General features: G+C 38.5%; 2 protein-coding genes across 8 annotated transcripts in view; one reads left to right on the top strand and one right to left on the bottom strand.

Moving 5' to 3' along the window:
• Window positions 1–21,592, bottom strand: part of LOC306809620 (uncharacterized protein) — a 195,531-nt gene that overhangs the window by 121,388 nt on the left and 52,551 nt on the right. The window lies entirely within an intron of this gene.
• ITCH (itchy E3 ubiquitin protein ligase) overlaps window positions 1–21,592 on the top strand; it is a 56,309-nt gene that overhangs the window by 25,441 nt on the left and 9,276 nt on the right. For 5 of the 6 annotated variants that reach the window (XM_079321288.1, XM_079321287.1, XM_079321286.1 and 2 more), the window contains exons 3-18: window positions 903–1,041; window positions 2,889–3,013; window positions 4,217–4,354; window positions 6,408–6,450; window positions 8,487–8,656; window positions 9,771–10,005; window positions 11,228–11,323; window positions 12,574–12,748; window positions 13,601–13,667; window positions 15,153–15,237; window positions 16,716–16,844; window positions 17,479–17,551; window positions 18,933–19,004; window positions 19,637–19,725; window positions 20,390–20,549; window positions 20,830–20,963. In XM_079321288.1, the coding sequence (XP_079177414.1) occupies window positions 903–1,041; window positions 2,889–3,013; window positions 4,217–4,354; window positions 6,408–6,450; window positions 8,487–8,656; window positions 9,771–10,005; window positions 11,228–11,323; window positions 12,574–12,748; window positions 13,601–13,667; window positions 15,153–15,237; window positions 16,716–16,844; window positions 17,479–17,551; window positions 18,933–19,004; window positions 19,637–19,725; window positions 20,390–20,549; window positions 20,830–20,963 (1,930 nt within the window). The remainder of the gene's footprint in view (window positions 1–902; window positions 1,042–2,888; window positions 3,014–4,216; window positions 4,355–6,407; window positions 6,451–8,486; window positions 8,657–9,770; window positions 10,006–11,227; window positions 11,324–12,573; window positions 12,749–13,600; window positions 13,668–15,152; window positions 15,238–16,715; window positions 16,845–17,478; window positions 17,552–18,932; window positions 19,005–19,636; window positions 19,726–20,389; window positions 20,550–20,829; window positions 20,964–21,592) is intronic. The other variant, XM_079321289.1, reaches the window with a different exon arrangement.

The raw sequence follows: 21,592 nt of genomic DNA, 5'->3' as shown, positions 1-21,592 counted from the left end.
GATGTAGTGTGGCTGTGGTGGGTGACAAACACAGAAGAGCAAGTTGTTTTTTGTTAGAATAGTGAATTCAGGGGCCAACTGGAAATTATAACATCTTTGTCTTCTTTTGTACTGTTTTGTGAGCTCAGTGTTGCCAGTGAATCCAAGAACACCTGGGACTCAGGCATCATAAGGGAGGCAGCATGGCAAGGGTGTTTGAAAAGATGGGAATGCTGCAATCAGTAATACTAAATGCCTAAAAAACACCCAAACACTACAAAAAGCCCCAGTCAACACCCAGCACACCCACTCCCCACCAAAAGCAAAGTTCTAGAGCTGCAAGTCCTGTCCAGATTTGTTTTTTTCTAGAACACGAGGTAGTTACTGGAACTCAGGGTTTGGATTCAGCTTTTCAGTAAGTTTGCTTAGCTACAGAAAACTTTACACTAATTTCATTTTCTCAGTGGTGTTCTGTTCATGAGAAGTTGTGGCAGTTTTCCACAGTGCCTTGATAAGGGGCAGATCATGTTTTGAGTTTTTTAACAGTGTAATAAACTCCAGGAATTCTTTTGGCTGGTGATAGATAGGAGCAGGTTGTGGAGTATGTTTTCATCTTTTAACACCTAAACACTTCTGTGGATCTTGTACTGGTTATGATTAATGAGAGTGTCTGATGTTGCAGAAGTATTGTTGCATGTTTTAGGCATTTGTGTGAGCTATGGCATTGTATAAATGAGCTGGATTGCAAGAGGGTCTTTATCCATCTAATGTGGGTTGTTTTTTGTTTTGTTTTGTTTTTTTTAATGTTACTGTCAGGCATCAGGTACCTGACACTTGAATATTAAAGCACCCAATTGAAAAATATTTCAATTTGCAATTGAAATCTTCCTGAGTAAATTACTGGTTTTTCTGTTTCTTAACAGTTATTTCAGCAAAACTAAAAGAGAAGAATAAATGGTTTGGACCTAGCCCTTACGTGGAAGTCTCAGTAGATGGACAGTCAAAGAAGACAGAAAAATGCAACAATACAAATAGTCCAAAGTGGAAACAACATCTTACTGTGTAGGTTTGGTTTTATTTTCCATTTTATTTGAGCTAAATTAAGGCAATTGACAGTGGGCTTGAAGACTGTGTTTTAATTTTTAGCAAGGAGTAGAATGTTGCATGAGGTGGTGACATCTGTAAAATTTTTAGAGTAACTATAGTACAGTCTGAAATATATATTTGCAAACTATTACACTGCTTGTGCTTATATTTTGTATTGCTGTGTGTGACATATCAAAGGAGCTCTAATTCTGTGAGTAGTAAAGACAGTAATTTAATATTAAAACTGATGGTCCCATGCACATTTTTGTTGTCATATTTAAAGTTAGTTTTCAGAAGTTCTGTGGCTGAAAAGTGTAACTGTTCTTTGTGTCCTACTGTGGTGTACCGTGCCATAGCACAAGGTAGTTGCCTCTGTCTTCTGTACCTCTAAATTCAAGCACAGGTCCAAAATTCCCAATTAATTTAAACAAATTGTCAGTATAAAACTAACATCAGATTAAAGATGAGTACAGCTGTTGATGTTTGCTTGGCCCAGTATTTGTGGTATGAATAAAGGAACACAAGTTCTGTAAAATTTAGTTTTCTCTTAATGTCACATGGAACTCTGAGATACAGATCAGTCTGTGCTTGCACATTAGACCTGGACTTTTCACAAGGGTGTGCCAGGTGAGAGATTAGGAAGAAATTCTTCCCTTGGAGGGTGCTGAGGCCCTGGCACAGGTTGCCTGCAGAAGCTGTGGCTGCTCATCCCTGGGAGTGTTCAAGGCTGGATGGGATTTGGGGCTTGTATAGTGGAAAGTGGGGTGGAATGAGATGGGCTGTAAGGTGTCTTCATTGCAAACCATTCAATGATTTTGTGATTTCTTGTACTTAAATTGCAGATTATTCTTCTTGAAGCATCTGGAATATTGCCTGAGGAAAACTTTTTTTGTATCTGTACTTTTATTGTAATTTATATTATTGTGAAGTTTTAGTTACTACTATTTACTACCTTACTTTGCACTGAGATATGTTAAGCAAAATTAAATCTTGCACTTTATATGTGTGGAAGTGTAGAAGAGCAGAATTTTCTTTTACCTTTTAAAGATTGCCTTTTTCATTTTTAAATGGGAATGCTTGTGGTTTGTGCTGTGCAAATCTATACAGTAATATATGTGCAGTTTTTGCTCTTGTTGAGTAAGAGCTGAGCACAGACACCTCCAGTATATCAGCTTCATTGAAAATTACACTAAAGCTACATGGAGCTTAGTGAATTAAATTGGTTTTTAGGAAATAATTTGGCGCAGCTGTCTGTATTCAGTTTCAGGATAAAAAGGAAAAGTGTAGTGGTTTCTGCAAATGAGGGTGGACTGTCATTGGGGTTCCTCTCCTTGGAGTTTGTTAGGTGGATCTTCTGAAAGGATTGGCAGACTGAAAGTCTGAACTTACCAACCATACACAGCTGAAATTATCCACTGAGAAAATAAGCAGTCATTTGTGCCCATTTCTCACAATGAAAATAATTTAAAACTATATAAATGTTAGTGTTCCTTATAGAAAAAGAGTATCAGTATTAAAAATTACTTTGAAGTTGCTGTCACAGAACTTAACTGTGTATTACTGTGGAGTTGCTGGCAACTTCTCTGTATTTCCCTTAAAAGAGTAATAATAAATGTATTTGGTCTATGAACAGCCTTGCAACAGTCTTGATTGACATGACATATTCAGGTGACATGAGAATGTGATAATTGGAAATAGTTTGATGTTACCACCATTATTTCTTTGTTTTTAAATAACTTCTCGTGACAGTGGAAGTAGATGGCTCAGTTCATCCCTTTCCCCACCAACAAAAGCCCTTACAGTACTCAACTTTTTCTTTTCAGAATTGTCACTCCTGTAAGTAAACTAAACTTTCGAGTCTGGAGTCATCAAACATTAAAGTCTGATGTCCTTCTGGGAAGTGCTGCTCTGGATATTCATGAAACGCTGAAGTCCAACAGTATGAAATGTAAGTCCAAAATGGAGGGTATTTCAGAATGCCACAGATTCCTTCAGGAATTGTTCATGTTAATGAACATGAATGCAGTGTGCACCTCTGGAAATAGCCCCTTAAGGCTTCCTTTTGGTGCTCCTGGTTGCTTTTATGAGCTTCCTCCTACTTTTTCAGAATAATTTTTTTTTTTTTTGCTATCCACAGGCTGCCATGGTGTCCCTGAAAACAAGATGCTTTTTGCTTTGCTAGTGTGTGAAAGACTGAGTGAAAGGTTGATTAAACAGGAGAGTTTCCTTTTACGAAGCCTAAAAATTAAAACTATGGTTGGGATTGGTGCTAGACAGGAAATGTGTAGTAATTTCTGTTTTAAATAGGGCTGCAGGGGTATACTGTATTATTTCAATTATCTTGGAACTAGTTAGGCTTTGGGCAGTATGTGCATCCTGGGAAGGTTGAAGGAGAAATGCAGAATTTTACAGACCCATTACAGCACTCATGGGGCTGCACTACAGAGCTCTCTGCTGTCCTGTAAAGAAGTGTTGGCTTCCCAGCTGTCATTCATGGGGGTTGCAGATGGAGAGTGTTGACAGCAGTGAGAGCTGCTCTCCTGGCAGTGTCTGTCCTGCTGAATCTGGGTGGAAGTCCCTGTGAGTCAATGCATTTGCTGTTTGAATCCAGGCACCTGTTAGAGCTCACCAGGATTTGTTTCAAACCATGTCAGCAAGAATGTTTATTTACTGTTCTGTTTCACTGAAAACCCTGAATATACCATGGTCTGGGAATATGATGGATAATGTTTCCATTCTGAATGTGAATCTGGATGTCATTAGATAAATGTGTAGCGTTTTAGTCAGAAAACAGAAAATATATCTGCTCTTAATCAAGAATAAAGTGAATTACACTAACTCTTTACTGGGAACAGGTGCATTAATTGCTGTAGTAATATGAGATGTAGTCTCTGCTGTAATGGTAATCCTTTCTAGGCAGCAACAAGATTATGCTCCAGTTTTGCCATTTTTGTAGAAACAATGACTTTCTAATGATATATGAAAATGCTCAGTTTTACCACGCAAAAAAATAATGGAGAGGCAGATCTGTAGTTCTGGGGAGTGTTTGGGATTTTTTTCCCCTTGATCATTGAGGTGTGCAATTGGCTTCTTGAATATAAGGCTTTTTTTCTCATGCAGTAATGTAAGCTCCCTTTTTTCTGTCTTCCAGTGGAGCAGGTAGTGGTGACGTTGCACCTTGTCAGTGACAGGGAGCCAGCAGAAGTGGTGGGAGATCTGTCGGTCTGTTTGGATGGAATGCAGGTTGACCCTGAGCTCCTGACCAATGGGGAAGCCTCAAGTACAAGAAGTGAGTAACTTGCAGTCCAAATCTACATTTATCTGCTGTGCAAACTGATTTTTGGGGAAGCTTTAACACAATCTTTAAATAAGCCCAGTAACAGCAGTTTCTGTAACTTTCTGTTGATAGAGATGAGAAATCTCATGCACTTTTATATGAAGTAGAGTCATAGTTCACAGGGCAGGCCTTCAGCCTTATTGCAACAAAATCAAGATCAGCATCTTTATTTTCTGGGGCTTTGCAAACTTTTATATGCAATCCCAAATGTTAATGAAAAAGCCTCTAGCTTCCTTGAATTTCAATATCATAAACAAAAATTATAAAGTTGATTTGATCTCATCATCATCATCCTAGTAATAAGTATTTTGCTTATTAGGAGCCATGGGTTTATATAAATTTTTCTTAACAGAACTTATTAAAATGAATATGCTCATAGATTTAGTTCCCTGTGGAGAGTTGCAGAGAGGGATCCACTTTGTTTAGTTGGTGTGTACAGTTTTTTTAAATTGAAAACTTGAATACATGTAAAATATCTAGTTAGAGTAAAATAAAAAGATAACTTTAATTCCCTTGGAGTAGGACAGTGGAGCACATCTGAAATACTGTACATTGAGAAGTAGAACTAGGTAAGACTTACTTTCCTAGAAAGCATTGAGAGAGACTGTGGCCAGCTGGGCACTTAATTGGCAAGTTCTAGGTTTCTGGGTTTGCGGGGAGGTGTTTAAATTCCTAGGGAAATTGCTTTGAAATTTTATCTAAGAATCAGAGAAAAATTGAATTAATACGTAAATTCTGTAATCATTATTTGCTAGAGCTTTTAGCCCATTTTGTTTGCATTTTGTTAAAGAAATCAACTGCACAGACTGTGTGGAATTTTATTCGTAAATAAAAGCCTGATGCTGGAATTTTGTGGCACTTACAAATCAGGGCTAAGGTGTAGGGATAGAAATAGGTAGTGAAAGTACCAAGTTTTCCTTTTATGCAATACTTAGTTTTCATTCTTGGATTTCCTAAAGCTCACCTACTGAGAAAAAGGTGGGAAGTCATGCAGGTTTTGGAATTGAGTCCTATTTACAGGGTTGGGCTTGATACAGCAAGCCCCAAGTTCAGCAGAAGGTTCCTGGATAATCAGGGGACTGGAGCATATAAGTGTTAGAGTTCAGTTTGCACATTGTACAGACTAAAGGTGCTTCAGGCAAATACACTGTTTATGGAATTGCTTTTAGGTTAAGATTTCTCTTGCTGGGATTTAATTCCTTCCATGCACAGTCCACTAACAGCACATTATCCTAAGCCTTTCTGTGACTACATCCTTGTCTTTGGCCTACATCTGTCCACAGTTCCCATCAGAACTGAAAACTGGTTTCTTTATTAATGACATTTGTTTAACTCTGTGGAAATAAAGTATTGGTGCTGTCTACATGAATAAGCAGTTCTGTGCTGCATATTCAAGGTTTGCAAATGCTGGCACGAAAGGCAAATATTTCCAAGCTGGCTGAATAAGCAGTTGCAAAACATTTGCAAATCTAGGCTGAGCTGCTATAATGCTTTTGGCATGCAGCCATATTTTGTACATATTTATGTTAAATAATTTACTGAAAAGGGGAAGGGTCTGGGCTAGAGAGCCCCAAAAAACAAAGCCCCCCCAGCCAAACAGAGAGGAGATTTTACTGAAGTTTTTACCCTTTCTGCTCTGCCTACCATCACTGAAAAGGGAGAGAGTATCAAAATCCAGCTCCATTTAAAAGAATGAACACTGCTTTATACTGCTGGAAAGACAGTGTTATTACAACTGTGTTTGGGAATATTCATACAGTCAAATGTCCTGTTTCATATTCCATAAGGTGGAAGTATTACAGTGGCAGTGGTTAAAAAAAACTGTATTCACACACTCAAATAGAGACATGCAGAATATGTGCAGCTTTGAAGCCCAGTATATAAACAACACATTATGTCTCACCTCCACACTTGAAAGAAGTGTGAGCACTAAAGGCTGGTGCTTTCCTTGGAAAAGATTGTGGTTGCTTATGCTTCCGTTGTCTTTTTCTTCCTGGTATTTAAGGTCCTACACAAAGTGAAAGCTCCAGAGTCAGGAGTGATACACGGTAAGACTTAAGACTATTTTCCTTTTTTTTTTTTAATTTTTTAAATTTTTTATTCTGCCTTTTAGTATTCACAGTTTTGAAAGAGAAATTGTGTATTTTGTAAAGAAGACAATGGAAAATATATGAATATGCCCTGCAGCAGATCTGTTAAGATCTGAGCATGCCCTATACAAAAATAGTGAACTGCTGCTCAGCTGCATTGTCTGGCCTCAGTTTTGCCTCCGTACCTGACTGATCTTTGTTTTTTCCCTTTGTGTTCCTCATCCTTCTCCCACTGATTACCCAAAGCAAAATATATGTTTAAGAAACCCAAAACAAATGTCAGTGGTTGTTTTTACACTGGTTTATAGCATAGAGACATCCAAATTATATTTAGCTTTAAGAAGATCCCAAGAGCTGTCTGGCACTTACAGTGTGCTAAAGCTGATACCGGATTATGAACCTTGCTGCCTGGTAGGATAAGAGTGTGCCCAGCACCATGCTACTTTAATTAGTTACCAGTACTATGGGTGTTTTGAGGATCTGTACAAGGCACAGCACTCTGGATGACATCTGGCGTAGCCAAGCTAAATTTAACTTTTCTTAATAGACTGTGTTCTTGGCTATGTTGTCTGAAGTCATACCATGAAAGTTTGTTTTTGTTCTGTTTCCTTTTTGTGTTTGAAAGAGTGTTTAGATGCCTGGATGTTCAGAATACCTGAGTGTATATTAGAATAGAAACAGCAATAATAATAATAATGATTCAGTTTTGGTATCATCCAGGGTGCTTCTGGTGGGCTTCTGTGGTGGGGGCTTCTGTGAGGATTGTGTAAATGATCAGAAAAGCGACTTTTTACAAGGGCATGGGGTGAAAGAACGAGGGAGAATGGCTGAAAAACTGGGGCTAAACCTCCTACAGGCTTGAGGTCACTAATGATTTGGACCCATTTTCAGAGTAATTTACTTTGGGGTTAGTGTAGTATGAATTACATTACCACATCTGGTGTAGAGCAAAAGTGTGTTTGACCATGATATTGAGGTTAAATGAATATGATTTTACTTGGTCCTTTATGACTTGGATTTACTTAGCCTTACCTACAAGGTTTTATTTTGTGTACATTTAAAGGAATGTAATTTTAGAGGTACTGGGTTGAAACTGTAACCTCTTTATTTCTGTTGGCTTATGTGCTTGACCTGTAAATCCACTAGAATTTTAGTTGACACCCTTTTTGTATCGTCCAGCATATTCTGAAAATAAAATGCTTGAGAATAAATATGTAGATACTTCTGACTGTGCTTAAGGAGCTACACATATATCAGAATACTGCTCTGCTAGGTGTAAGTGAACAGCACAGCATGGGTCTGTACTGCTATGTAGTTTCTTAATTCTTGTAAGGTTGAGCAGTTTATATTCATAGCTGTTGATCAAAACTTTAATGCTGAGTCCTAAATTCTCCAGCATGTTCCAGAATTGAGTTTAGAGGAAAAAGTGTGTATGCATAAGTAAGATTTCTAAAAATTTCTAGCATTTGGTGTGTTCTGAGCATATGCCAGGCCTGTGGAGTAAAGGCATGCAGGCTGTTCTCAGGTGTTAGGTTTTTATCTCATTAGGGACTCAAGGGCAGAAATAGCTAAGCATCAAAATCCAGAGCCTGGACCTAAGGGCAAGTGTATCAAATGGGAAGTGAAAGAGGAGATTTTGGTGACAGGTGTTATATACATCTATTTCACCACCTTTCCATCAACTGCGGTTTCAAGTCCCTTAGGAGGTAAACTCAAGAGTGTCTTTATACAGATGTATAGATACTTGGAATTACTGTGAGTGTTACAAATCTCACCTAGTTGTGACTGTTGCATTCTAGGGACTTTCAGGTGTCTTTTCAACCCTCCATGAAAGTGTCCCAGGCCAGGCTGGATGGGGCTTGGAGCAACCTGGTCTAGTGGAAGGCAGCTAGAATGAGATGAACTTTAAGGCCTGTCCCAACCCAAACTCTTCCATGATTCTGTGATTTGCAGTTCCATATCACAACAGTTCTCTGTGTCTTTCCCTGCAAAAGGACTAACTCAAATGGCCTTGAAAACTGTGAGGATACTGCTTCCAGTGAAAACAAGACTGTTAATGGTAGTGAGTCTCCGTTACTCACAAATGGAAATTGCAAACCTGCCAGACCTCCCCGGCCTGCCAGGCCCCCACCCCCCACTCCGCGCAGACCGCCGTCAGTTGCTGGTACGTCCATCAGGCTGGGCATTCCTTGAGTGAGCCTAACTCTTTCTGCTCCTGATGTTTAACTGCACTTTTGATGGCAAATTCTTTGGCAGGTCATTTCTGAGGGAGTATTTTGTAGCTTGCATTCAGTACATGTTGTTTAGTCATTGTTCCTGTTACTGGAAATTTCTTGTTTCCACATCTGCTTGGGAGTGATGGCAGTCAGTGATGGTGCTACAGAGAGTGAAGCTGAGACCAGGAGAGCACAAGTGAGGGCTGCTGCTGCACTAAGGCACCCACTGAGGATGACATGAAATCCACTGAAGGACTCACTGAACAGCCTCAGGTTGATAATATTAGGTTCTGAGACATGAGTTATTGGTTTCTACAATTGCAGTTAGGTTCTGTGAAGTTGCTGCACTTAAAACATTTGTTACTCTTCTTTGCTGTAATGGATAGATGTTTTTATCTAGTTATTTTAAAACTACCTGAAGGCTGCAATTCTGAAAAGTTATTTGATTTTTTTGGGGTAATTCCTTTACCCCCATACAATGCACTGTTTCAGTACTCTCATCATTACAGTTGATAAATGCTGGGTCTGGATGGGCCCTGCAAAACACTAATTACTTTAAAAGATTAATCCAGTGCAGTTAGTTAATGAGACTTGACTTGTGTTCAACTTCTAACCCCACCTACCAAATGGCATTAAGATAAAACTGAAAACATTTAAAGAATGTCTGTGTTCCCTTCTCATTGTGCTTGTCACTTTCTGTGCAATGGAAAACCTCCTCTTGAAAATTCTATGCTTTTTATCACTTAAATTATTATTCCAAATAATAAATGGAAAATTATTAATTCACTAGTACAAGAAAGTAGTTTTTTATCATCATCTAATGTTTACAGAATGCAGACAAGGTAAATATTTATCAGAAATACCAAAATGCTGTTAATGGCAGTTGTTGGATTAAAGCATTTTTACACTGAGACAGAATTGCTGTTTAGTTTTTGTTTGAGCTGCAAAAAGTGGCTGTGGAAACCAGCAGTTCTGGCAGGTTTGCTTTTGTAATGTGTAACTTCTACAATAGATTGGTGATAAATGTCAGTTAAAGGCTTTTTCTCTTCTCTGATATCCTAGCAAGTGCAAATGGTCCTTCATCCACATCCACAGAAAGTGATGGGGCCAGTGCAGGATCACTGGCAGGTACCGCCTCAAATACACCTTCAGAGCAGAGCCCTGAGGGGGCAACAGCTGCAATCACAGCTCCTGCCACTCCTGCACTCACCACTCCTCCGGTGTCAAGACAAGTCCAGCCAGTAAATCCTTCACCTCAGGCCCTTACTACAGTCAGCCAAGGTCCTCTTCCACCTGGGTATGGATTTAATGACTTCTTTCTCCACATGTGTGTTGCGTTTTCTGGTTTTACTTTATTTTCCTTATGGCAGGTGTAACAAACCATTGATAACATCTGCCCTTTGCTGACTGATGAAAATCCCCCAATATCAATTTGGAGAGTTTATAGCTGTTTTGTTTGCTTAGTCTTCAATCATTCAAGGAAAGAATCACTTCTGATATTTATCATATGTTCCCATGTCAGGGAAACATAGATATAAAATAGTGTGACAGCTTGTTGTCTTCAAATTAAAATCGAGTCAGGTAGGAAAATTTTGGTATGGGTAAGAAGAAAAGCTGATGTTGCAGTCCTGAGGATTTGGATTTAATACTGCAGCTCCTGGGAGTAGCATGGACATGCTGCTGTGCTTTGGGTATATGTGGAATTTGTCTGATGGTTGGCCTGTTGTCACAAAGCTCTCAACTTAAAAAAAAACCCAAAAAAAACCCAAAAAACCAACCAAACAGCAAAAACGTTTCTGGACTCTGAGTGAGGGAAATAAAAAACTTCCCGATGTGAATGGTGTAATTGGTGAATTGCCTGCCTTCAGAACCAAAAGGTAGAAGAGGTCTGAACAGGATAACGGAAGTAAAGTGGTCTTGGAAACATCAGTTGTTGCTTTATCATTTTGATTTCAACAAAAATGGCAAATAGCCTTTCCCCCCAGCCTTCACCCTGATATTGCATCCGAGGCAAATACAGGGGTAAGTCATTGTCCCAAATGCACATATAGAAAATGGGACCAATGCCCCTAGGGTGATCTCTGCATATACTTTATTACTGAAAAATGTACATATATTGGATTAATGCTACTATAAAAGAGGATTATGATCTATAGTTGGTTCTGTTCAACAGGTTATTGGTACATTTGATATTGAATACAAAGTTTTGCTAAAATTGTACACCTAGGCATGAATTTGAGCTTCTGTTTCCCAGAAAGGTGGTCATGTACAATGTTGGCTTTTTTTTTTTTTTTTTTTTTTTTTTTTTATTTTAGTTGAGAGAGTCACTGTTAATATGAATGGTAGTACTGTGTACTGCACACTGTTCTGGTGCACTCATGAGCAGAGGGTTAGTTTTTAACATTTCATTTAGAAATAAGCATTTTATGAAAACAAGTGTTTCTCATCTTTAGGCTGTAAATGAATGGTGGGAGTAGTTTGATCTGGAGGAAGATTAAAGTTTTTTGATCTATTTTCAGTTGGGAGCAAAGAGTTGACCAGCATGGTCGAGTGTACTATGTGGATCATGTTGAAAAAAGAACAACGTGGGATCGGCCAGAGCCTCTTCCTCCAAGGTGAGCCAGGATCAGCCATATGATCATCTCAGATGTCTGGGTTTTTCAGGAATAAATTACCTGACAGTTTGCTAAAGCTGGAACAGATATTTGAAAATAGAAATGTGAACCCAGTTGCTCCATGTTTTCTCCAAGGAGTGCATACAGAAAAGAGTTAAATGTCAAAAATAACCAAATCTGAATTTCCTGTCAAAGATAAAGCAAGTGCATCTTTACTGACTGAGAAACATATTTCAGTTAATGACAGTAGACACTTCCAAGAGTAAAAGAGAACCAAAACCACAGAAAAGTATTTTGGGACTGAGGTAAGTATAAGCTTGAGCAGGAATGCTCTTGGTTACCTCTTACCTCAAGGTTACTGTTTGCAGGTCTTTGATCTTGTCTCAGGGCTCCCAGCTGGCCATTTATTATCCGCATAAAAACCAGCTTTGTTATTAAAATTCTCCAGCTCTTGGCATAAGAACAGCCAGTTATGTTAGTTCACAGTTGCTGTTTCTTATTTTTTAACAATATAAGAAAAATACGAGAGTTGTTCTGTTGTAGTTTTTCATCCTCAGAAGTTCACACACTATAAAGAATTGCAAAGTGAAAACGTGGGAGGGTAAAGAGAACTTGGTATTAAAGAACAAAAACTGGCAGTCTCATAAATGGAGCCTGTCATGTTTCAAGTTATTTTGAACTCTTTGAGCAGATGAACTTGTATATTGCTTAAGCCTACTTAGAATAGGAATGTGTTCTTTCGAGTTTTATCAGTAGTACTGATCTTATATGAACTGAAAATTAAAAAAAAAAAAAAAAGCCCAGAGAAAATCAGAACACCAAACCCCATGCCCAAGCCTTTCATTTTTGCCAGATCAGTGTAGGGGAAGTCTTGCATTGAATAACATAAAATGTCAGGGGGTTTGTTAAGGGGGTATTTTAGGAGAAACCAGCAGGTGTGTGTTATGGGGTGGGTGGAATAACTGCAGTGATGCCAGCACAGTATGGACAATGGTCTAGATAGCACTTGAAAACTATTTCAAAAAACCCTAAAAATATAGTAAATGGAATGGGTCTGACTTTGTGTAGTATGCAACAAATTAATGTGATTTTTGTAAAGCAATTCTAGCTCTTGCATGATTTTAGCAGAGGAGAAAAATCTGCTGATGAGTGCACGCATTCTATTCCCTTCCACCACATTGGCCTCCAGGTGCCTCTGAGCCCTTAAATTGCCAACTATTGACAGCTGTGGTTTGTCTCTTTTCCCAAAGCTGGGAGCGCCGAGTTGACAACATGGGGAGGATTTATTACGTTGATCACTTCACCAGAACGACAACATGGCAGAGACCAACGCTGGAGTCTGTCCGGAATTACGAGCAGTGGCAGCTCCAGCGCAGCCAGCTCCAGGGAGCCATGCAGCAATTCAACCAGAGGTTTATATATGGGGTAAGAATACATGGCTCACTGAGGGTTAGGGTCATTCTGGGTTTGGGCATACCTATGGGTGATCTTTCCCTAAGGCATCAGACTCTGTTATGGTTTATGATAATATATCTCTGTGTGTAGCATGGCAAGGAGGGCTTATTTTAATGTTAGTTCATCTCCTGGCAGTCAGCACATGGCATTTAGTTTTCACCTCAGTATAGGGCTTCTTGGATAAAACTCAAGTACAATATTGATAAAGCCTTTGGTTCAAAACAAGCTACATCTTAGTAATAAGCTGATTTATTTGTATTTTTCCTTGTGTTACTCTGGCAAAACACCTGGGAAGTGCAAGTTCACAGGCTATGCATTTCTGCTCTGGGTAAAATGAATTATGCACAAGGAAAGTTAGGAGAGCCATGAAATTGAAAATAATTCTTCCAGGATTTTTAATCCATTGTTTGCCTCTGATGAATAGCACACTTTAGATCAATCCAACCACGCTCATCAAGAATGGTGTAGGTTCTGATTTGCTGTATGTCTGAGAAAAATTGAGTCTGTAAGTGATGGTAGGGAGAACTGTACTGAGGGCAGGGATGAAGTTTGATTGTTTTGGGTGCTACTGTACTGATTTCCTCCTGTGTAGGCAGGGATACTAAACAAAGGATAATTATTTCATGGCACTGAAGTTAATTAAGCGTGCCAAGGTCAGTAAAACAGGCCGCCTCTGTGGAGAAAAAGAAATAGTTGGCACCTTTGCTGATGTGTAACATTAGCAAAAATGCATTTGCTTCAATAGTTTGGGATGGCTGTGGTAGAACATCTGGAAAGCAAAGCACTAGTCATTAATGCCTTCTTTGTTCATGTGACTTGCAGAACCAGGACTTTTCATCCACACAGAGCAAAGAGTTTGATCCTCTTGGCCCTCTGCCACATGGATGGGGTAAGACTAACTTGAATGTGGTAACACAATGTAATTAAACATTAAAGCATACTTGTGCCAAATTATTTGTCAGCTGTTCTAAACTAGTTTTTAAGAATTATTATCTGGATTAAAAATATTTTAAAATTAGATCTAATCAAATGTGCTATTAAAACAGAATCTTGACTAGGCCATTTCAAAGTGGTTTAGAAACTATAAAGTGTTCTGGTTTACTCCACTGGTAACAAGTGTAATAGCTACTTTAACACTGCCATCCTTCTCAAACTTTTCCATTCCCCCCACCATCCTGTTCCTGATAAATCAAGCTCCAAATCCTGTCTGAATAAAACTGCCAAATTCTTTCTCCAAGACAGCTCTTGAAGAGTTTTTTTGCTCTGAAAATGTTCTTTGTAGTGACAGCTAACTGGTTCTTGATTTGGCCCTCTCCCTGGAATAAATTTATTCTTGTGCTTTCTAGGGTTGAGAATTTGCAATTAGTACAAATTTTGGCAGGGTAATTAAAAATAGAAGGGTAATTAAAAATAGTAAAACTGCTTTCTGGTAGACTGTCAAGCAGATATAAAAATTCAAGTTTTATATGTAGACAAAGGTCTCAGAACTGTCTTGTGGAATTTGGAGCAAGTAATTACTTGCCAGAGTTGGACCTGAGTTTTTGGGTTCATCTGCTTTTCAAACAGAACTATTTGGATTTTTAGTCCTGGTATTGATGCAACTTCATGCCATAAAATCCTACACTTGTGCTTGGGTACGTGACATGTATAGCATTTCACAGAAAGGTCTTTAGGCTGGCATTGTCCAGGAAATGGCAAACTGAGTCTCCACATCATGTGGAATTCTGTTTTCAAGCTCTTAGGTAAAGGCCTACTTTGAGATCTCTCTTGGAAACTGAAGCTTTTGACCTATACTAGTCAGATTTTGATCCCTTTTGGTAATTTGTTTCTCTTGCAAAGCTAAATAAAAATGGCATGAAGAGCAGCAGAATGGTATAGAGGAGCAAGCCAGGGCATTTCTAATAGGCAGTGTTAGGTCAGTGTATGCCCATGGCTCATCTGAGAGAAAATATAAAAGGGTTTTCTTGGAAGCTGCATTGACCATTTTTTATTCTATGCTGTGATTTAAACTTTAAGCCCCCTGTACCTTCTTGATAATTCTGTGTACATCTGCTCCCTCGTCTGTATTTGCTTTCTCTATTGCTTGTCAGGCACATCACAATATTTGACACAATTTGAGCTGAAATTTCCTGTGAACAAAACAGCTCACAGTTTTCCCTTTTTCCAATTAATTTTTCCTACAATTGAAAAATAGATTATATAGTAAGGAATTATGTCAATGAAAGTGAAGATATGTTGGGTCAGAGGAGGTGCAGAGAAACCTGAGAGCAGGAGAGGCTGTGGCAGGTCTGGTGACTGATATTATTTATTTGATATAGTCTTAGCAGTATTTTAAAGGAGTAATTGAATTTTTTCTCCTTTTATATCTTTTAAGAAAAGAGAACTGACAGCAATGGCAGAGTGTATTTTGTCAATCACAACACACGAATCACTCAATGGGAAGATCCCAGGAGTCAGGGGTAAGAAATCAGCTGCAGCTGCATGTATGATGAAAATGTAAATGACATTAAAATGGAGTCAAGTACTAAGAGTAGAGTGAGCAAGAATTGCTGCCCACAGGTGAGGCATGGATTGTTCTATGCAAACATCAGAGTGCTTGATTAAAAGTTGAGATACTGGCCAAAATGCAAACTGTCACAATATTGCTTTGTCATCCTACAATTACCAGGAAAGCTTTGGTCAACAGTATGCAATAAGCTTATTCCCCAGAATGGCTTCTACTATCCTTAACTAATCAATTACATTTGTCTAAACATCTGTGTCATTGGAGGAAGGAGAGATTTCTTTTTTATGATGATGGGATAGTGCAGAGTCTTGAATAAGACTTTGGTTGTTTCCCAGACAGTCATAGAATCACAGAATGGTTTGGGTTGGGAGGGATTTTAAAGCCCATCTCATTCCACTCTCCTGCCATGGGCAGGGACACCTTCCACTGTCCCAGTTTGCTCCAAGCCCTGTCCAACCTGGCCTTGGACATGTCCAGGGACAGGAAGGGGACAGAAGACAAACTCAAAACCTATAGCACCTTTTCTCACAACTTTTTAAAAAAGGAGGAATAAAGGAGACAGAGAAGCACTTGAAGCACTAGAAGCACTTGAGTTATTTTTATTTGGGGCTGTGTCACTGCAGAGTCTTTGAGGTAAGGAACGGAGACAAGAAGTTGAGGATGAAGCGTATTTAGTCCCAGCTGCTGTTTAAGCTGAAAATGTCTGTTAGGTAAAGCAACTTCACCTGTCTTCCGTGGAGGAGGGGAAGGGGGCCAGCCAAGGCTGTGTGAGAGGGGTCACAGCTGTAGCCATTCACCTCTGCAGCAGCCAGCTGTGAAGAGCAGTTACACTTGGAACAGCCCAGCAACGGGATGTTGGGCCTGCGCATGGTATTTATGGAGGGAGGCCACTGGGGAGCACTTCACGGTGATCCTACTCAGGTTTTCCACATATATTGAGATCTACTTTTGCCTAAAGCAAAACTGAGTTGGAAATTGTCAAAAAGTTTTATGTAGTCAGTATTTGCATTTTCTTTTTGTCATTCTGAAACATTTATGACTGCTGTCATTATGCCTGAGGTACCAAAAGCTGCTTATTAAAATTATGTCAGTTTTTGAGTAAAAGCCTCATAGTTAGAAGATAAAATTCTGTTGTTTGTGAAGGAAATAATTAATCTTGATTGCACTTTTCCCTTAAGTTTTTTTATTGCCTTTATTTAAGGTAGTGTAATCAAATGAGCTAATGTTTACTTAATTGGTCATTTTGGTCTAATTGGGAGCTGACTGCAGATTAAGGAGTAGAGGGGGGGAAAAGCTAAAATAAATCCAAATGGAAACTTTCTCAATCTATAAATTTTTTAGATTTTTCAAAATGTTTACTGTCTCGGGTATCGATCAATTGACTTAATACATGAAGTTGGTCAGTTACCATGTATTTTCTTGTATCCATAGTCAGTTAAATGAGAAGCCCTTGCCAGAGGGCTGGGAAATGCGTTTTACTGTGGATGGAATTCCCTATTTTGTGGATCACAATAGAAGAACCACTACATACATAGATCCTCGCACGGGCAAGTCTGCTCTGTAAGTATTCTTTACATTTTACTAAGGTTTCAGAAGTAAGGTTAGAATACATCACTTTTTACATCTTTATTTTTTTCCTTTTAATATATTATTAAGCAGGAAGGTTTACATGGAACAGTGCTGCTTAATAACATGGGATTTTTCATTCACTGAAAGTCCCTAAGGAAAGCAGAGTTCTGAACACTGCAGAATCCTTCATGCCTTGTAGTGTATGAGATTTGAGAGTAATGGGGGAGCTGCATCTGTCCTGTTGATGACCAAATTGCTTCCTTAGAGTTACTAGTCTCTCTCTTTTAAAGAGACCCAACCCTTTCTTTTTTAATTTTTTTTTTTTTTAGGAACCAGAATGAAGTTGAAACCAGAATTTGCCTCCCAAGTTAACTGAATATCATCACATCTTTAGTGTTAATCTTTTTTTTACAGTTAATGATCAGGTAGTGTTTTAAATGTGTGTAAAGTGTTCCACAGTTTACAAAGGAAGATTTTTATTTTTAGTTTAGAAACAAGAAATTGCACCCCAAAGTCAAAAACTGACTAGATTTCCAGCTAAGCCATACAGCTGTACCATTTGCAGGCTTTTACTTCAGTTACAAAAACACTTGAAAATTTATTCTTTTCCTCTTTTTGGTTGCAGAGACAATGGACCCCAGATAGCTTATGTGCGTGATTTCAAGGCCAAGGTCCATTATTTCAGATTTTGGTGTCAGGTATGGATTCATTTTTTGGCAGTATTTGCTTGCACTTCTGGTTTTACTTACATGCTTCCAATACCTTGTTCAGTGCCTTCCAATAAAGGGAGTCAAACTACTTTAAGATTTAAGGTGGGTCAAATTAGGAGGGAATAGATGCAGGAATTGTATCATCTCAAGTAAGCTTTAAAGTTGTGTAACTTTTTGCTTTAATATGTTTTAGAATAAATAAAAACATCAATTTCCCTACTCTTTTTGAAGTGATGGGTTTCTGAATAGTGTTTTCTTGCTACTGTTAATACAGGAATATATGGAGGCACAGTATTTTAGAGAGGTGGCTTTTTGTATAAATACCCAGCTCTGGCAAAAGATGCAGGGCATTTGCAATATAACAGACCTATCTAAACACTGAGAGATATACTGTGGTGCACATTAGGTTGCTCTAACATATTAAATTCCAGCGTGTCAGTCTTGGTTCTTTAAGCTCCTTGTGTTAAGAGATGAAGTACCTTGATGTTTGAGGAAAAAGTCTGTGGTTTAAATGTTCCAGTTTTCAAGAGTCACTGAATTATCCTTTGAAAATAATGGAGAGACTAGCTTCGTTTTTAGTTTGGAATTTTGTGCAGTATAGCCTGAATGTTCTAGTTTTTTACTAAATTAATAGAATCACAGAATGGTTTGAGTTGGAAGGCACCTTAAAGATAGTCTCATTCTAACCCCCTGCCATGGGCAGGGACACCTTCTACTATCCCAGGGTGCTCCAAGCCCTGTCCCACCTGTCTTTGGACACTTCCAGAGATTCAGGTGCAGCTGCAGCTGCTCTGGCAACCTGTACCAGGGCCTCAGCACCCTCACAGGTGATTGGAATTCCTTCCCAATATCCCACCTAGCCCTTAATGGCAGTGGGAAGCCATTCCCTGTGTCCTGTCACTCCAGGCCCTTGTCAATAGTCTCTCTCTATCTTTCTTGTTGGTCCCTTCCAGGTACTGGAAGGCCACAATTAGGTCACCCTGAAGCTTCTCCAGGTTGAACAATCTCAATTCTTTCAGCCTTTTCTCATAGGAGAGGTACTTCATGTGTCTCATCAGTTCTGGGGTAGAAAGCCTTACTCAGCGTATGTTATTGATCATCATGTTTTCCAGTATCTTGTGGGAGTGCAATATTTAACCTTTTCTGAGGGGCATCTGCAGGTGTGTTCATGCCACTGTAGATAGCAATGTTGGAACCAATCTGTTCTCAGATTAAACTGAATTCAGATACCTTGATTCCTGGGTTTGTTTTATATCAATTTATGAAATTCAACTGTACCTCTTAATATATACTACAAATAGCAGTCTAAATTCAATAGTGGAAACCTTTAAGTGATTGTACCCTTCACCTCTAAAAAACTTCCTTTCAGCAACTGGCAATGCCACAGCACATAAAGATCACAGTGAGCAGGAAAACATTATTTGAAGACTCATTTCAGCAGGTATTGTATTAAAACATGGGAGTAATGAGCATGAAAAATGGAGTTATTAAATTGATTCTCACGTGTCATTTTTGAGCCTTTGATATCTTGCTAATATTGCTTTATGTCAGACTAATAAAAAAGTACCAGTTTAGTAGTTAGGCTGCATTCACACTTACAAGATCATGCTAAAATATGAACTTCTGACACTGATTTATATGACAAAGGGGAGGGTTTTTTTCCCTCAGAATGATTTAAAATCTGAATTAATTTTGAGGCAAGTGCTGGGGCAGAGCAGTACCCCATTCTCAGGATGTTTTTGTTTTGCTTATATTTGGTGCATTTTTCCTCACAGTGTGTTGTACTAGCATGGGCTACATACAAAAAAATCTATTAAATTAATCTTAGTCCAGTTGTCTTGAAATGAGTGATTTTTAAAAAAAGCCAAAAAGTTTGCATTATTAGGAGTGAAATTCTTATTAATCTCTGTAGACCTAAGGCTTAAATGTTTAGGTTTTGTTAAGGTCTGTAGACCCTGATGAAAATTTTTCCAAATTATTAAATGCTCTAGTGCTTGTTAGAAAAGAGTAATAATTCTAACCAGTGCTTATACTGTTTTCTTGAAAAGAACTGATTGTTTTTCTTTCACTAAGATAATGAGCTTCAGCCCTCAGGATCTCCGGAGACGTTTATGGGTTATTTTCCCTGGTGAAGAAGGTTTAGATTATGGAGGTGTGGCAAGGTAAACTACACTGAAATGGCAGATAATAACTTGTTCTGCAAGTGGTGATGTGAAGGCTTCCCTAAAGTAGATACTTAAGCTGCAGTGCTTTCACAATAGGAGTGAAGTTTATTCCTTACCATGGAATATCTGAGGAAGGCAGTTCTGCAAGATTTTTGCATGTTTTAAAACTGTATAAGATGATTTTTAGTTTCCGTTAGGAGTGACTTTAATCATCTCCACGATTACATAGATGCAGTTTACTGAACTAAAGTGAGCCTTTGGCCCAACTGTAAATGTCAAGGTAGAGCTTATTGAAAAAGTGAACAGAAATCTAAATTTATATCCGAAGTTTTACTGGAATGTAACTGAGAAGTGCTTATGTTAATTGGCATTCCTCAACCCCAGATGTTTAGATCAGTGGTAGACTTCTAATATGCTCATTTAGGTAAGAGTGGGCTTTATCCAAGCCAATGATAGTTGTGTATTGTTGCTGTGTGTAATTAAATTTTGCATTTTAATTTGTAATTTGCTGTAGTTTCCCTTTGGTGTTAGTGTGGGCCAGCTGCTCTCTGGGGAAGGAGGCAGACTGTGCCAACAAGGGCCTGAGTCAGCATGAGTTAGCTACAGTAATTTCTGTTGTGGTATATTCTGAAATGTGTCTTTATTGTTTGTGTGATTTCAGGGAGTGGTTCTTTCTATTGTCACATGAAGTCTTGAACCCCATGTATTGCCTGTTTGAATATGCAGGGAAAGATAACTACTGCTTACAGATAAACCCAGCCTCTTACATCAACCCAGACCACCTGAAATACTTCAGATTCATTGGAAGGTTCATTGCCATGGTAAGTCCTAAAGCAGGGAGCGGGTCTGCCCTGTAATTTTTGTATAAATAAATATCATGCCATCAGATGGGTAATTAAAAAAAATCCATTTTTGAGTTGACAATGTGAGGTGTTTTGGCTATAACTCCTGTTGATATAAGCTACTTCAGCATATTGGCAGTCATACTCAGGCAATTTAATTCTTTGGCTGTCAGATTTCACGGGCATAGAGAACAAAATGTTGTCATATTAAGTACTGAAGCATCCTTTGCATTATTTTTTCTGTTTTTGTGTTCCTTAGGCTTTGTTCCATGGGAAGTTCATTGACACTGGTTTCTCTCTGCCGTTCTATAAACGTATCCTAAACAAGGCAGTAGGACTCAAGGATTTAGAATCTGTTGACCCAGAGTTTTACAACTCTCTCATCTGGGTAAAGTGAGTTTGACTTCATTTTGTTCTTGAAATAGCAATACAACGTTTTTGGTTTTCACTTCTGCCAGGAAGTAGGTGTAAATCTATTACCAACTACCCCATGGAATAATGCAATTTAACATTGCAGAACAGTATGAAATTTTTACTGTAACTTTAGTTGCACAAAGTATGATTTGTTAATGCAGAGCCTTTCTGGTCCATTGAATATTCCATGTAGCATCTTGTGTTGTGTTTTTGTTGGCTGTTACTAATTCTAATTAGACATATGGATATGGCAGTCTTGAACATGGTTGCAAATAAAATGGCTTGAGTAAATTCGACTGAGACTTTTGCGATAACTGGTTAAAAGAAATCAGCAAAAACCCATTTAATATTTTTGTAGTACCTGGTTTAGTTAGAAAACAAAATGTTTAGTGCTGCAATAACGCAAAGCTAAAAAATGTAGTTTATTACTTACTACCACGTAATTCATCTGTTAGTCACGCTTGCAATTTGACTTCAAGGTTGGTATTGAAGATTTAATGCAGACAGTTCTAGCTATCCTGGTATTTTTGCCCCAAGCTTAATGATTCCAGACCATTCCTACCTGCAGCCTTCCACGTCTGCATAATCAGGCATCTTTTTGTCCATAC

Source organism: Erithacus rubecula (genome assembly GCF_903797595.1).
Source record: "Erithacus rubecula genome assembly, chromosome: 18".
NCBI lineage: Eukaryota > Metazoa > Chordata > Aves > Passeriformes > Muscicapidae > Erithacus > Erithacus rubecula.
The sequence above is the reverse complement of the archived record's forward strand: the minus strand, read 5'-3'. Positions and strand labels throughout refer to the sequence as shown.